The following is a 17,820-nucleotide window of genomic DNA, read 5'->3' as shown; positions in this document are numbered from 1 at the left end:
CTTTAAAAACCTAGGAGCACAACACAGCCCCAATGAGCTCATTCCAGTTGATGAACTTCCTTGGCCTTGGCACTTACATGGTTGGACCAGGCCAGGCTATTGATGATGTCACTCCTGGGAACTTAAAGGCCTCAGCCTTCTCAGGCTGAATGCCTTTAGCACAGATAGGGGCATGTGCACTGCCCCTCTTCTCAAAGTCAAAGACCAGCTTGGCAGATTACTTTGAGGGAAATTTGTTATGCCATGTTACTAAGCTATACCTATGTAAACCTCAATTTGTAACCACGTATCTTGGCATATTATTCTATCATTAATGCCAAGCAAAGGAAGTGCAGAAGGGCTTGCAAAGAGCAGCAACAGGCATATCTAAAAAGCAAGCAGTGTTCTCTACACTTGTGATGCTACAATTGAATCTCTAGTGTTATCAAAGAAAAGTCTCATAATTACTTAGGCAGGAGTTGACACATGTCATCACCAATCTCTCAAAATACTTCATCCTTGTGGATGCACACTTACCACTTCTAGTTTCCTGGGTAATAACTGCTTGGTAATAATTATTTGTTCTTTTTATATTTTCACAGTTCATCTTCGTTTTCACACTGGCTGCTTGTCAATCTTCATGTGTAGATTGTTCAATGACTCTATTGTATTTTTTATTCTATCGTGGATGCCCACAGGAAAGTAATTTTCAGGGTAGACCAAAGTAAACTTATTATCAAAGAATATACATGTCACCATATACAAAGCTGAAATTCACTTTCTTGTGGGCACACTCAATAAATCCAATAACGATAACCAAAACAATGAAAGATCACACCTATAGGGTGACAACCAGTGCAAAAGACAACAAACTGTGCAAATACAAAAAGAAAAATAAGAATAATACATATATAAGCAATAAGTATCAAGAACAGGAGATGAAATATCCTTGAAAGTGAGTCCAATGGTTGTGCGAACAGTTCAGTGATGGGGCAAAGTTGATTGAAGTTGCCCCCTTTGGCTTAAGAGCCTGATGACTGAGGAGTAATAACTGTTCCTGAACTTGGTGATGCATATTCTGCAACTCCTGTTCCTTCTTCTTGATGGCAGCAGTGAGAAGAAAGCATGACCTGGCTGGTGGGGGCCCTAATGATGGATGCTGCTTTCGTAGGAAAATACTCCATGCAGATGTGCCCAGTGGTGAAAAGGGCTTTGTCTGTGAGGGACTGGACTGTGTTCTTTACTTTTTGTAGGATTTTCCCTTCAAGGGCATTGGCGTTTCCATACCAGGCTGTGATGCTGCCAATCAATACACTCTCCACCACATATCTACAGTATATCAGTTTGTCAAAGTTTTGGATGTCTTGCTGAAGTAGAGGTTCTACTGTGCTTTCTTTATAATTGCACTCACATGCTGGGCCTAGGACATGTACTCTGAGTGATAACACCGAAGAAGTTAAAGTTGCTGACTCTCTCAGCCTCTGATCCCTCAATAAGGACTTGCCCATGGACCTTGGTTCCTTCCTCCTGGAGTCAATAATCGACTCTTTGGTCTTCCTGATACTGAATGAGAAGTTGTTGCTGTGGCACCACTCAGCCTGATTTTCTGCCTCCTCCTTATATGCTGATTCATCACCACCCTTGATTCGGCATATGACAGTGGTGTCGTCAACAGCCTTAAATACAGCATTGGAGCTGTGCTTAGCCTCACAGTTATAAGTGTAAAGTGAGTAGAGCAGGGGGCTGAGCACGCAGCCTCATGGTGTACCTGTGCTGATGGAGATTATGGAAGAGACATTTTTGCCAATCTAAGCTGACTGGGGCTGCAGTGCAGAAACCGAGGATCCAATGTAGAAGGAGATAATGAGGGCAAGGTCTTGAAGCTTATTGATTAGCTTTGAGGAGATGACAGTATTGAGTGACAAACTGTCGTTGATAATGAGCCTCCTGATGTATGCACCTTCACTGTCCACGTGTTCCAGGGTTGAACGAATAGCCAATGAAATGGCATTTGCCATGGATCTTTTGTGCCAGTAGGCAAATTTGAGCTGATCTAAGTCACTTCTTAGGCAGGAGTTGATACGTATCATCACCAGTCTCTCAAAACACTTCGTCATTGATAGTCTTTGAGGCGGGTTACCATGTTTTCCTGAGGCACTGGTATAATTGAAGCCTGTTTGAAGCAGATGAGTACCTCAGACTGCCAAAGTGAGAGATTAAAGATCTCAGTGAACACTCCAGCCAGGTGATTAACACAGGTCTTCAGTACTCCACCATGTACCCCATCTGAGCTAGATACTTTCTGTGGGTTCACCCTCCTGAAGGATGCTCGCACATTGGCTTCAGAGGCTGATATCACAGCATCATTGGTGACTGAGAGTTCATAATGTTCCCTCGATGTTTTAATAGTCAAAGCGAGCATGGAAGGCCCATCTGGAAGCAAAGTCCTGTCACTTGATGTCACTTGGTAAGATGTGATAGCATTCAAGCCCTACCACAGCTGTCGAGCATCCTTCATTGATTCAAGTTTAGTCTGGACTTACAACTTTGCCTGTGAGATAGCTTTCTGGAGATCATACCTCTACCTCTTGTAACTTTCTCGGTCACCAGACATGAATGCCTATGATCTGACCCTCAGCAGATTGCAGCTCTCATTGTTCATCCATGGCTTCTGGTTGGAGAAGACTCTGAATGATTTTATGAGGACACTTTCATCTATGGCTGTGTTTATAAAGTTGATGACAACCATAGTGTATTGCTTCAGATCCACAGATAAGTTCTTGAGTATGTCCCAGTCCACCAACTCAAAGCAATCCTGTAGCTACTCCTCTGCTCTCAGCGACCACCTCTTCATTATCCTAATCTCTGTAGCTTCTGCCTGCATCCAGGTAGGAGAAATACAGCCAAGTGATTAGATTTCCTGAAATGCAGTCAGGGCATTAAATGGTAGACATTCCTCATCTTAGAATATAACAGCAGTCTAGTGTGTTGGGATCTCTGGTGCTACAGGAAATATGCTGACAGAAATTGTGTAGGGGTTTCTTCAAACAAGCCTAATTGAATTCTCCAACTATGATATGAAATATGTTCAGGTGGATTGTTTCTTGTAATGGCATCATTCAGTATCTCAAGTACTTGGTTATAGTCGACTGGTGGTATGTAAACTGTATTCAGGAAAACGGAGGAGAACTCTCTCGGTAGGTATAATGGTCAGCATTTGATCATTAGGTGTTCAAGATTGGGGAATATGAGAATGATAAAACCGCCACATCAAAGCACCACAGAGATTTTATCATGAACTACACACCTCCACCTTCTGCCTTTTTTCAATCTACAGTTTAGTCCATCCTGTATATCAAGAAACCATAGCATGTGATCACCAACTCTGGCATACTCTGAGTAAGCCAAATCCCAGTAAAACACAGAACACAACAAATTCTCATTTCCCTTCGATACACCAATCTTTCTCTCAAGTCTCCAATTTCATTCTCCAGTGACTACACATTTGCTAACAAGATGCTGGGAAGAGGGAGTCTCAGTCCACTGCATTTCAGTTTGGCTTGGAGATCCCCCACCCTTACTTCACTTCTGGCCATGGCGATATACATTTGTCCACTTAAAGGTTCCGTGACTGTAAAGTCCTTCATGAAATCTGTAGTTTATTAAGTCAATTTAAAATTACATTACTTAAAAGGAAATTCCATAATTACATGCTGGAGATTGCAGTGAGAGTAATTCAAAATAAGCATGTTTGGATGTATTGTACATAGCCTACAGAACATCACCATGGTTCACCGACCCCATTTTGGGATGAACCAATAAAAGACCAGATCCAACAGGATCTCCAAACAACCACTGTGCAAATACAAAATTAAATAGAAAATAATAAATAAACAAACAAATAAGCAAACAAGTAATACCGAACATGAGATGAAGCATTCTTGAAAGCAAGTCCATAGATTGTGGGAACAGTACAGTGATTGCCCAAGTGAAGTTATCCTTTGTATTTCAAGAGCCTTATGGTTGGAGGGTAATGACCTGCTGCTGTGGGCCCTGTACCTCCTTCCTTATCGTTAGTCCTTGTGGATGGATGCTGCTTTCCTGCGACAGTGCTCCTTGTAGGTGTAGAGGTTTTTTCCATGATGGACTGCACAGTTTCCACTAATTTTTGTAGGATTTTCCATTCAAGGTCATTGGTGTACTCTCCACCACACATCTATCGAAGCTTGTCGAAGTTGTAGATGACATGCTGAATCTTTGCAAACTTCTGAGAAAGTAGAGGTGCTGCTGTGCTTTGTTTGTAATGGCACTTACATGCTGGACCTAGCACAGATCCTCTAAAGTTGTAACACTGAAGAGTTTAAAGTTACTCACCCTTTTCTCTTCTGATCCCCAAAGAGCACTGGCTCATGAACCTCTAGTTTTCTCCCCCTGAAGTCAATAATCAGCTCCTTGGTCGTGATACCATTGAGTGAGCTGTAGCTGTTGTAACACCACTCAGCGAGATATTCAATCTCCTTCCTATATCCTGATTCACCACCTTTGAAACGGTTCAATGACAGATCCATACTTTGCTAATAATTTTACTTTGAACTTAGATCTTTCCTGAATAAAATGCCCAAGGTTCATAAATGATGTTTAATGTGGTTCACCATTTCTTTTCCTTAAAGATTGATCAATTCCTGGCACTGAGGTTCAACCTGTCATTGGGGACCGATGTGGAATTCAATGGTGTGAAATCCTTGACCCTTGGCAAGATTACAGGTAAGCTGTGCGCAATGATTCCTTCAAAATGACTATTGAATGATATTGAGTAATGATGTTTCATAGATAGTCTAATGAACTTTGACATGACAGGAAATGGTATAGATACTACATAGGCAAAACAGCACTTATGCAGAGAACAAGAATTATCCAGGGCTTCTATTTGTTTAGAAGAATGGAGGGTGGAATCCCATTGGAACCTATCGAATACTGAAAAGCCTAAAGAGAGTGGATGTGGAGAGGACGTCTCCTATAGTGGGGGAGCCTAGAACCAGATGGTACAGCCTCAGAACAGAAGAATGCCCTTTTAGATCAGAGATGATGAGGAATTTCTTCAAACAGAGGGTGGTGAATCTGTTGAATCCTTTGCCACAATGGATGTGTGGTTGTGGAGGCCAGGTCATTGGGTATTTTTAAAGCAGAGTTTGATAGGTTCTTGATTAGTAAGGACAACGAAGGTTACAGGGAGAAGGCAGGAGAATGGGGTTGAGAGGGATAATAAATCAGCCCTGGTTGAATGGTGGAGCAGACTCAATTAGCTGAATGACCTAATTCTTTTCCTATGTCCATATGGTCATATGATCCTAACTTTTCTGATTGATGACATTCATCAGGTTGAATCCTGAGAGGAATAATAGAGAAGATGCTGAGAGGTCATTCCCTCAAACTAAGGCTCTGGATGAGGGAGTTGCTGTTGAAGCTGAAAGCAAAGAAATATTTTATACTCAGAGGATTGAAAAAATATTAAATTCTTTAGCTCAGAAAGCTCTTTGAGTTTTGTCATTCAAAGTTGGAGTTTCCTGATATTTGGACTCATAGAATTCAGGTGAGGACAATCTAAATCAGGACTGAGGTACTGGATAGCCTATTCCTGCTTCTGATCTTGTTTGTACACAGACTGAAGGATTATGTGACTGCTAGAAAGGTGGGGGATTGTAAATGCTGTATAATTGGACTTCTGAGAGAAGTTTCAGAGCTCTATGTCAGACTATTAGTCACCTCTGAATTTAGGGCCACTGGGAAGAATAATGAATCATTTTAGCTAAACATTGTGCTGTTCCACAAGAACATACCAAGCATGAAGTCCAACCTACTGCCAAGATCCCATATTAACTTTTAATGTTAATGATGTACAATCTGATCAGCTAATGTTCGCCCCGTGGATTTTCATTTTAATCATTAATGGTTTTGGAATTGTTAACAACAAGGTCAAGGGAGTGATACACACAAATGTTGAAGGAAATCAGCAGGCCAGGCAGCATCTATGAAAACAAATAAAGAGTCAATATTTCAGGCTAAGACCCTTCTTCAGGGCTGGAAAGGAAGAGTGAAGATGCTAGAATAAGGAGGAGGTAAGGAGGGGAAGGAGGACTAGCTAGAAGGTGATAGGTGAAGCCAGGTGGATGGGAAAGGTAAAAGGTGGAGAAGAAGGAATCTGATAGGAGAACAGAGTAGGCCATAGGAGAAAGGGAAGAAGGAGGCACAGTGGGAGAGGTGATAGGCAAGAGAGGAGAAGAGGTAAGGGGTCCTAAATAGGTATGGAAGAAGAATGAAGGGGAAGGGGAAAAATACCCAAGGAAAAATTGGTGTTGATGCCATCAGCTTGGAGACTACATAGACAGAATATGAGGTGTTGAGGTTCCACTCTGCGAGTGGCCTCATCATGGCAGAAGAGGGGGCCATGGACTGATATGTCAAAATGGGAAGGATGATAGGAATTAAAATGGTTGGTCACTGGGAATTTCTAGTTTTGGTGGATGGAGCAGAAATGCTCGACAATGCAGTTATTTACATGGGGTTATGCTCATGGGAACTGTACAGCGCCTCAAAAGGATTACCTTCAAAACCCTGGATTATCTTCAAAGCATAAATAATGGCTTATGACCTGAGATCCAAGGACATTTCAAAGGTTTTAAACCTTTTTCAAGCATGGCCTCATTTCAACATTGAAAATAATATAGGCTGGAAGCATGGCATCGTTAGTAAAACTGCTATGCATGGCTCAAGTTTTCTCCTGATCTCAGTGCTGCCAAGGTGGAGTTTGCACAAGCACCATTATTAGTTTCCTCTGGGTTGTTTGGTTTCTTGCCACATTCTAAGGATGCTAACTGGGTGCTGTAAGTTGGTCCTTGTGTATGGTAAGGTGCCACAGTAGCATAGCAGTTAGCGCAACACTATCACAGCTTGGGGCATCGGAGTTCAGTGTTCGATTCAAATATCATCAATAAGGAGTTTGGATGTCCTCCCCATGCAATATGTAGGATTTCTCTGGGTGTTCCAGTTTCCTCCCACAGTCCAAAGACATGAGAGTTTCTAGGTTAAATGGTGATTGTAAATTGTCCCGTGATTAGGCTAGGGTTAAAACTGAGGATTGCTGGGCAGCATGCTTTGATAGACTGGTAGGGCCTATACAGCTCTGTAGCTCAACAACTAAATAAATAAGGGAGGTTGTTATTGGGAAGATTGGGAGAATAAGAAAAGGATTACAGGTGTCCCTCACTTTACGAATGTTCACTTTATGCCACTTTGCTTTTACAAAAGACCTACATTAGTAACCTGTTTTTGCATTACAAAGAGGATTTTCAGTTTTACGAAAATTTTTCTCATATAAATTTAAAGGTTCTTCGTTTACGCCATTTCGGCTTAAGAAAGGTTCCAAAGGTTCCCTTTGTAAAGGGGGAATACCTGTAACATAAAGGGATGGCTGATGGTCAGTACAGAATCAATAGGCTGAAGCGCCTGCATTCGTGACGTATCTACCTAAGTTTCATAACATATTTTAGTTTAGTTATAGTATAGTTTAGTTAGAGTATAGTTCACATTGATAACATGGGCAACAATGCTCACCTATGCCTCTACTTCCTCAGGAGGCTAAAGAAATCCAGCATGTCTTCACCACCTCTCACCAATTTTATTGAATCACTCTAGAAAGCTTTCTGCCCAGATGCACAATGGCTTGACATGACAACGGCTCTGCACATGACCACTAGAAACTGCAGAGAGTTGTGGACACAGCTGAGCACTTCACAGAAATCTATTGCCCCTCTATGGACTCTGCCTATACTTCTCATTTCCTTAGTAAAGCAGCTAACATAATCAAGAACCCTGCCCATCCTGGACATTGTTTCCTCTCCCCTCTCACTTTGAGCAGAAGATAGAAAGTCTGAAAGCACGTACTATCAGACACAAGGACAGCTTCTATCCATTGTTATTAGACTCTTGAACGGGCCTTTAGTACAATAAGATTGACTTTTGGCCTCACAGTCACTCAGTTATGATCTTGCACTTTATCGTTTACCTGATTTGTGCTCCCTTGGTAGACCGTATACTTCATTCTGCATTGTTATTGTTTTTCCTTATTCTAGCTCAATGCACTGTGTAATGATTTGATCTATATAATCAAAATGCAAGACAAGCTTTTCACTGTACCTTGGTAAACTTGACAATAATAAATCAATACCAACCAATACCAATATTTTGAAAACCTTCAGAAACAGTAAGTGATAAAAAAGAAAACAGCTGGTTCATTGTAGTGGCAGTACTGAAATATGTCTGCTGTCTACACTCATGAAATTACTTTTGCTCTGCAAATATTTAGATGAGATCTCTTTCATCCAGATGGAAGGACGGGAGGTAATTTGGTTTAACATTGCATCTGAAAGACAAGACCTCAAATAGTGCAGTATACCTGTACTTATGTGCTGAACTTGAACCCAAGACTTCCTAACACAGCAATATTGACTGCAATCAATTGAGGATGGCTGATATCACAAGCAGTGCACTGCAAAATCTCAAAAGTCAAAATCTAGATTAACGTCTAATTAATTGTCATCTGCACAAGAACGTGTATGGACAGGCATTATGAAAAACTTACATGCAGCAACATCACAGGCACATAGCAACAGATAATCAACATTCACAAGAGGAAAACAAATTACACATAAATAAACACAATTTTTACAAGGAGGAACAGTAGTAGAACAAAATAATACCATATCCATGGTGGTACAGTGATAAAAGTGCACATAGTGTTGGTACACTGAGGGAGTTATGAAGGCTATGCACGTCATTTCAAGAACCGAATGGTTGAAAGGAAGTAGCTGTTCTTCAGCTTGATCTATCATTGACTCTAAATTAGAGCAGATGAGGGAAATCTTGAGGTCCTAGAGCAGGTCACAGAAGTTCAGGGAAGCTCTCGTTGTTTGTAAAAAAAAAATTGCAAGATTAGTTAAACCCTGTAATTGAAGTGAGTTCCATCAATATGTCCAAATGAATGCTCTCCAACTGAACTGTCAACTGACCTTTCACTCCACAGATGCCACGTGATTCAGAGAGATCCTCCAGCTGCAACTTATTGCTTAATTAGAATGGTGTTCTGTTTATAAAAAGAGATAAAATGTTGAAAACAACCAGTGTCTGGGAAGAGAAGGGGAGTTCACATTTCAGGTTATGGAACTTGAAAAGCAAGAAAATAAGTTAGTTTTAAATGCCCAGAGAAAATAGGATATGGGGAAAGGAAACAGAACATCTCTGATCAAGTGAGGGCAAGGTTGATGTGAGAATAAGCTGTTGATAAAAACTTGTGGTTAATGAGTGCAGTAAGAAAGACGTTTATAAAATTGAGAGATATAGACAGTCAGAGTCATTTTCCCTAGAGTAGAGATGTCTGATACTAGAGGACATGTATTTAATGAGAAGGGGAAAGATTAAAGGAGATGTGAAGGGAAAGTATTTGACACAAAGGGTAGTGGTGGAAATACAGTACACATGATAAAGGCACTGATGAGCCTGTAAGACATATAAATATGCATTAAATGGAGTAATATAGATCATGTAATACCATGAGACATAGGAGCAGAATTAGGCCTCTTGGCCCATCGAGTCTGCTCCACCATTCCAACACGGCTGATTTATTATCCCTCTCAACCCTATTCTCATACCTTCTTCTCATAATCTTTGACACCCTGATTGATCAACAACCTTACAGCCTCTACTTTAAATACACCTAATGACTTTGCCTTCACAGCTATTTCACAGATTCACCACTGTCTGGCTAAAGAAACTCCTCCTCATCTCTGTACTAAATGAACTTCCCCCTATTCTGAGGCTGTGACCTCTGGCCCTGGGCTCACCCACTATAGGAAGCATCCTTTCCTCTCTGCTTCCACTCTGTCTAGGCCTTTCAGTATTCTATAGGTTGAGTGTTATGTTCTCACAAAGGATTATTCCCTTAATGGAGAATGCCCATGGGTGACTGTTAAACTGATGCACGGGCAGCCATCACATGATTCTTGGCAGAGTGGCGTCAGAGTCCAGTGGCATGGAGTGCAAGACCACAGGGGACCCTTCACTGCAGCAGCCTTCCTCCACCAATACTGCCATTGTGATGTGTCATCATCTTTCACCAACTCCACTTGGTGATGTTCTATATATGTTCTCTAATTAGTGAAGAATATACGAACCATGTTCCATAAATAGTGAAGAACAACAGCTCCACAGTGAATGAGATTTGGTATGTCACCAAAGTCACTCGCAAATTTCTACAGATATACCTTGGAGAACATTCTAACTGGCTGCATCACCATGTTGGTTGAACCCGATTGTGTGGTATCTAAGACAGTGTAGATACAGTGGATTCCAGTTAATGCAAATTATGCATTTCATGATATATTTCAATATACATGTGACAAAAAAGCTAATCTTTACCTTATAATTTAGGCTTGGACAGAATCAACATGCATTTCTGAAAAATAAATTACCTTTCACAAATGCATTAGAATTTGCTGAGGTTATAAGTGGCAGAAAAATGACAGGAAACCAGTTGGTGAGAGGCATTTGAACTTCTAAATTGCCATTGATAAGAATACATTGGATTAATATTAGAGAACACTGGACTGTTGCCAATATACTGGCATGGATTAGAGAGTGAGTAATGAACAAAAACTGACAGTGGAACTAAGAAGCTCATCTTTTGGATGGGAGTTGTGATTAAGGATGCTGCAGAAAATGGTGTTGAGGCTTCAGCTATAGAAATCTATTTACATGGTTTGAATATAGTGGGCCAAGTGCTTTATATCCGATGGTTCTCGAAAGAATCGACTATGAGGAAGATGCAGAGATGCTTCAAGGAGATATAGTCAGGGTAAATCGTAACATGGCATTTGGAATATAATGTTCAAAGTAAATTTTTTATCAAGGTATGTATATATCACCATATGCTACCCTGAGATTCATTTTCTTGCAGGCATTCAGAGTAAAACAAAAACAAACAATAGAATTTATGAAAAAGTATTCACAAAGACTGAAAAGCAACTAATATGCAAAAGAAGAAAAACTGTGCAAATGCAGAAGTAAATAAATAATACCAAGAACATGAGTCCTGGATTCACTGAAAATGAGTCCATAGGTTGTGGAATCAGTTTAGCATCGTGTTGAGTGAAGTTATGCATGTTAATTCAGGAAGCCGATGGTTGAACATGATCGTGTGGCATTTAATACAGTTTAGATACAGTGGATTCCAGGTAATAGGGACACATCGAGACCAGTACAACTTGGTCCGATTAAACAGCTGCTCCAATTAGCTGAAGTTTCATGGAAATTGTTAAAAAAGAATAAAAAAGACAAACTAATCTTTAACTGAGTAACAAATCATGTATTTAAATAACATACAGAACAAATTAGAATACTACCAATACTGCTGCGGTATTATAAAACTGTGTATTAGTTCCTGATAGTTATCGACAGATGAATTCATCTAGTATACACTGCCATGTTCTTTCAATTGACTGTAAATAAATAAAATCAATGCAGCCACCTAATGCAGATAATCGAATGCCTTCATACAATGCTTTCAACAACAGATTCTGGTTCATTAGGCCATCAGTTAATCAGTGCAGCCACTTATTAGGAATAAATTTAAAGAACAAAAAGAAATTGAGAAAATACCTGGAATTCCCTACATTTATTTGGAGCATCATGCCACTTAATTGGGACAGGAGACTGTTACTGAACAGTTTCTCACTAGTGTCTGTCATGTGCAGTTGTGTGCCATTAGACACAACATGTGCTTTGAGTGAACAGTTTTTAAATAGTATCAGTTGCGTGTGGTTGCATTCAAAAAACAGTGACTTTTGTCATTGACTGTTGAGGAGAAATGAGCAGTAAGACAATTCAGAGCTGTTTTGTTCACTGCAATTTCAAGCATTCAAGGTTGGAGTTACCAGAAACAGACAAGAGTAAAAGCAAAATGAATTCACAACTTCAACATGTTAGAAACTACGAAGGATTGTTACAAAGAAAATGAAGATTTGGAGGATGCAGTTATCGACAGCCTTATACGAAGGCAGTTTATTATCTGCACTGATTTTGTTCATTTACAGTCCAGAGAACATACACAGATTAATTCTTTCATCAATAACTATTGGAACTGATGCCCAGTTTTATGGTGCTGTAGAACTATTGATAATGTTCTAATTTGTTCTGTATTTCATTTGAATACAGAATTTGTTACTCAGCTTGACTTTTTTATACTTTTTAAAACTATTTCCATGAAACTTTGTCTAAATAGGGCAGCCATTTAATTGAACCAAAATATATTTGTCTCGATGTATCCCAATTAACCAGAATCCACTGTATATTCAGGCTAGAAATTGATAGATTATTAATATCATGCTACCAAAAACTAAGGATGAGATAGAAGGTTAAGGTCATCTGTGATCTTCTCAAATGTGTGAGCAGACATGAAGTTTACACAACCAGCTCCTGGTTTTATCATTCATGTTCCTCTGTTCTTTTAAGTACATTTTGAGGAGTTTAAAATAACTCCCTTCAAAGTCAGAAAATCAGATAGATTATTGAGTGAATAATGATACTGTACCCAAGAAAGTAAAGTAAATGAGAATGTTTGGATTGGATTTGCTTATTATTGTCACATAAGAAATAGGAGCAGGAGTAGACCATTCAGCCCATTTAGTCTGTTCTGCCTTTCAATTGCTGATCTAGCTCAGCTCCATCTTCATGACGTCTCCTGAAAACGCTTAATTCCACTGCTATGCAAAAAATAATCTAACTGTGCTTAAAATATATTTAGTGATATAGCTTCTACTGCTTCCCTGGGCAGAGAATTCCACAGATTAGCTACTCTTTGGGAAAAGCAGTTTCTCCTCATCTCTACTCCATGTACCAAGGTACAGTGAAAATCTTCGTTTTGCAAGCCAGCCAGATAGATCAAGCCATATGAAGATACATTGAGGTAGTAAAAAATGAAAAGCAGATTGCGGAGTATAGTGTTGCACTTGCACAGCTACTACTGGTAAGATGGTGGTGCTCTCAGATGTAGCAGCTACTCTGGGTCAAATCAAAGGTGCATTTGTTCATTTTGTACATCTCCTTATGACTGAATGTCACTGCTGCACACCTAAACCATCAATTACTGCATGACTATCCCATCGCCAAGTTGCTCAATAGTGATGCAGCTGGATTTATTGTGTACTGTTGTTGTGTTATCACCCGGATGCATCCAGATAGAATGGTTTCTCTAGTATCTATAAAGAATGATGAACTTCATCGGGAACACATTGAATTTCTCTGCCCTTTTGAGGAAGTGTGTTTTTTTCAAAGTTCAAGGTAAAATTTATTATCGGAGTACATACATGTCACTACAAAAACCCTGAGATTCTTTTTCTGCAGGTGTACTTAGCAAATCTGCAGAACAGTAACTGTAAAGAGGATCAGTAAACTGTAAATGTCAGGAACTACAAACTGTAAACAAACTGCAAATGTGGATAATAAATAAATAGCAATAAATAACAGGCATGAAATAACAAGATAAAAGTGTCCTTAAATGAGTGTAGTTATCCCGTTTTGTTCAAGAGCCTGATGGTTGAGTGGTAGTAGCTGTTCGTGAACCTGCTGGTGTGAGTCCTAAGGCTCATGTACCTTCTACCTGATGGCAACAGTGAGAAAAGTGAGTGACCTGGGTGGTGAGGATCTCTGATGATGGATTCTGCTTTTCTACAACAATGTTTCATGTAGATGTACTCATCAGTGGGAGGGTTTTACCCATGATGTACTGGGCAAATCCACTACCTTTTGTAGGATTTTCAACTCGAAGGCATTGTTGTTCCCATACCAGGCCATAATGCAGCCAGTCAGCACACTTTCCACTACTCATCTATAGAAGTCTGCCAAGGTTTGTGATAACATGCCAAATCTCTTCAGATTCCCGAGGAAGAAGAAGCACTGTCATGCATTCTTTGCAATTATATTTATATGTTGGATGAAGGACAGGTCCTCTGAGATAGTGATACACAGGAGTTTAAAGTTACTGACCCTCTCCACCTCCGATCCTTCAATGATTACTGGCTTATTGACCTCTGTTTTTTTTTCTCCTGAAGTCTACTATCATGCCTTATTGGCATTGAGAGTGAGGTTGTTGTTATTACACCACTAAGCCAAGTTTTCAATCTTCCTCCTGTATGCTAATTCATCACTTCCTTTGATACAGTCCACAACAGTGGTGTTGGAGCTGTACTTAGCCACACAGACGTAAGCGTTAAGTGAATAGAGCAGGGGGATAAGTATACATACCTGCAGTGCCCTTGTGCTGAAGGAGAATATGGAGGAGATGTTTTTGCCAATCCAAACTGACTGGAGTCTACAAGTGAGGAAATCCAGGATCCAATTGCACACAGGGGCATTGAAGGCCCAGGTCTTGGAGATTACTGATTAGTTTTGGAGGACCAGGTCTTAGAGGTTTTTTGGCAGTAACATACATGTAAGTGGACCAGGACAAATTGTTGGTGATACTTAGATTAGAAATTTGAAGATCTCTATCTCAACCCTCATTAACACAATTTCTTGAATGCCAGGCAATGGTACAATAGTTAACAGAGAGTGAAATACCCAGCAAATGCTACGCAATTGTCAGTTACGCATGTTATACCCTTAAATACACCAAAGGCATGCAGTAAAAGCTCAGCCTGTCCATCAGCTCACGTTTGGACTTAATGATTTATTAAACTGATGTAACTAAATCTTACCTAAGAAAGCAAATGCCAGACATTGATTCAAACTAGTCAACCAACACTCTAAGTGTAAAGCAGAACTATCTGTTTCTATCTATTTAAAGCAGAACTATCTATTTCTCAGATTTGTCTGGACAAATCATATACATACAAAATAGATAATAAGACCTTAAGACATAGGAGCAGAAATAGCCAATTGGCCCATCAAGTTTGCTCTGCCATTCCATCATGGCTGGTTTATTATCCCTCTTAGATCCATTTCCTGCTTTCTCCTCCATAATCTTTGACACACTGACTAGTTAAGAAACCATCAACCTCCACTTTAAATATACCCAATGACTTGGCCTCCACAGCCATCTGTATCAATGAACTCCACAAATTCACCACCCTCTGGCTAAAGAAATCCCTGCTTATCTCTATTCTACAGAGCCATCCTTGCATTCTGAGGCTGTATCTCTAGTCCTTGTCTTCCCACTACAGGAAACATCCTCTCCACATCCATACTATCTACAGTAGGCTTTTCAATATTGGATAGGTTGCAATGAGATCCCCTCTCAATCTTCTAAACTCCAGCAAGTACAGGCCCAGAGACATCAAATGCACCGCATACAGTTTGTTAACCCATTCATTCCCAGGATCAATCTGGTGAGCCTCCTCTGGAGCTTTTCCATTGCCAGCACATCTTTTCTCAGATCACAAGGAGGAATGCAACATTTCCAGTATTTCTGCATTCCAGAATGTGAGAGATTAGAGTGATATGTTAAATATAGAGTAAGAACCATTTATTATCTGCTAGCTATCTTTAGGTATTATTGACAAAGTTGGAACGCTCTGAAGCTAAACGTTAATGAACACTTTGATGAATATAAAATTAAGTGGTTACAAGCCATGAATAATTGATGACTATCATCACTGCATTTGGAAATGAATTACCAGCCGCTGGTGCAGCATTCAGTGCTGAGGAATAAGGACAGTGACAAACTCTACATCATTAACCGTATTCAAACACTGCACACGGCTTAGAGAAACAATATTTTCATAACAGTGTTATTGCTATTAACAAAGCAATTGGGAAAGTATTACCAAAGAATAATGTCATATTCACAAGAAGCATATCAATGCATTATGATACATAAGTTGGGCAATTAGCAGAATTTTTTGAAATACCATTAATGGAAGCCAGGTTGTAATATTTACCTCTTGACCTACCTTCAGTAGCCACTTTATTAGGTGACTCTTGTCCCTAATAAAGTATCCATTGAGTGTATGTTTGTGGTACAGGTGCTCTTCTGCACACCACTATTGTAAGGTGTGGATATTTGATTTAATATTGCCCTTCTGTCAGCTTAAATCAGTCTGGCCATTCTTCTCTTACCTCTCTAATTAACAAGGCATTTTTACCCACAGGACTGCCACACACTGGGTGTTTTATTTGTTTTTCACACCATTCTCATTAACCTCTAGAGTCTGCTGTGCATGAAAATCCCAGGATATCAGCAGTTTCTGAAATACTCAAACCACCCCATCTGGCACCAACACTCATTTCACAGTCAAATTCAGTTAGATCACATTTCCTCCCCATTCTGATATTTGGTCTGAACACCAATTGGACTTCTTGATGATGTGTGCATTTTTATGCATTGGGTTGCTGCCACTTGATTGACTAATTATAAATTTGCATTAATGATCAGGTGTACCTAATAAAATTACCACTGAGTTCATGTTATTTTTTAATGTTTGCATTGTTCTGCATTTCCAAACAAATTTAAGAGGTAAATTGACCAGTGAAGTTTTTTTCTCTTGATGTATGCTGATGTTACAAAATGAACGTTTATTCTGAATTCCTGAATATTCCTCAAATGATTGTATGTGGTGGTTTTCCAGGTGTTTGATTTAGATTGCTTAATATTGTCACATGTATTGAGATACAGTGAAAAGCTTTTGCTTCACCTGTTATCAAGATTAGGTTTAAGTTTATTATCATCTGACAACCAAGTGAAACAGTGTTTCTCCAGACCACAGTGCACCCACAAAGCATATATGACTCACAGCATGCACACCAAAATATTACCATAAAATAAAATAATAAACAGTATAGTAAATTATAGAAAGCTCTCTGTTCTAATGACGAGACCTCAGTGGTGGCAGGGTCTGACAGCTTGAGGGAAGAAACTGTTAAACAGTCTGGCAGTCCTAGTCCTGATGCTCCTGTACCTTTCCTGATATTAGTAGGAAAAAAGGACTGTGAGGTTGGTGGTAGGGATCCTCAATAATGCTTCAGGCCCTTTGTCTGGTCAATGTCAGCAATAGGGTAAGGGAGACCCTGCTGATCTTCTCAGCAGATGTTACTCTCCTCTGTATGGTCTTGCGATCGATTGTTTTGCAACTTCTGTACCACACAATGATGCAGCCAGCCAGGACACCCAATGGTGCTCCTGTAGAAAGTTGTTAGGAAAGGGGTGGGAAGACTGGCATGCTTGAAACTCCTCAAGAAAGTGTGGTGCTGTTAAGTCTTAATTAATATGGATGTCCTGGATAGATTGTCACAATGGAATTCTGTGCTCTTTATTCTGTCCACGGCAGAGCCACTGATGTGCAATTGAGAGTGAGCGACATCTACCTTCCTGAAGTCCACAATAGTCTCTTCTGTATTACCCATGTTGAAACTGAGTTTGTTGCTCTTACACCATCTGCCAAACCTCTCTATCTCCTTTCAGTATGCCATCTCAGCAATGTTGCTGATGAGGCAAACCACTGTTGCAAAATCAGTGAACAAAATGACACAGTTTGAGCTGAATCTGGCAGTGCAGTCATGAGTCAGCAGTGGGCTGAGCACACAGCAGTGGGTGGGCGGGGAAGGTACCAGTGCTCAGTATGATGGAACTTGAGATGTTGCTGCCAACTTGGACTGACTCCATCAATAAGCCAAGATCCAGTTACAAAAAGTAACTGCGTCCCAGCAAGGACAATTTACCCACCAGCCTCTGGGGGGAGGTATCCAAAGACACACACTACGGAGCTGGGTTTAAAGGCCTGTGCCCCTGCTATATGA

At 40.0% G+C, this 17,820-nt stretch overlaps 1 protein-coding gene across 1 annotated transcript in view; it reads left to right on the top strand.

Moving 5' to 3' along the window:
• The window catches only part of LOC132394766 (contactin-associated protein-like 5), a 1,222,641-nt gene that overhangs the window by 1,145,311 nt on the left and 59,510 nt on the right, over positions 1–17,820 (top strand). The window contains exon 21 of the mRNA XM_059971174.1: positions 4,650–4,743. Coding sequence (XP_059827157.1) covers positions 4,650–4,743 — 94 coding nt within the window. The remainder of the gene's footprint in view (positions 1–4,649; positions 4,744–17,820) is intronic.

The sequence above is a fragment of the Hypanus sabinus genome, chromosome 5 (assembly GCF_030144855.1).
Source record: "Hypanus sabinus isolate sHypSab1 chromosome 5, sHypSab1.hap1, whole genome shotgun sequence".
Lineage (NCBI taxonomy): Eukaryota > Metazoa > Chordata > Chondrichthyes > Myliobatiformes > Dasyatidae > Hypanus > Hypanus sabinus.
Note: the sequence above shows the minus strand (reverse complement) of the source record. Positions and strands in the feature narration are given on the sequence as shown.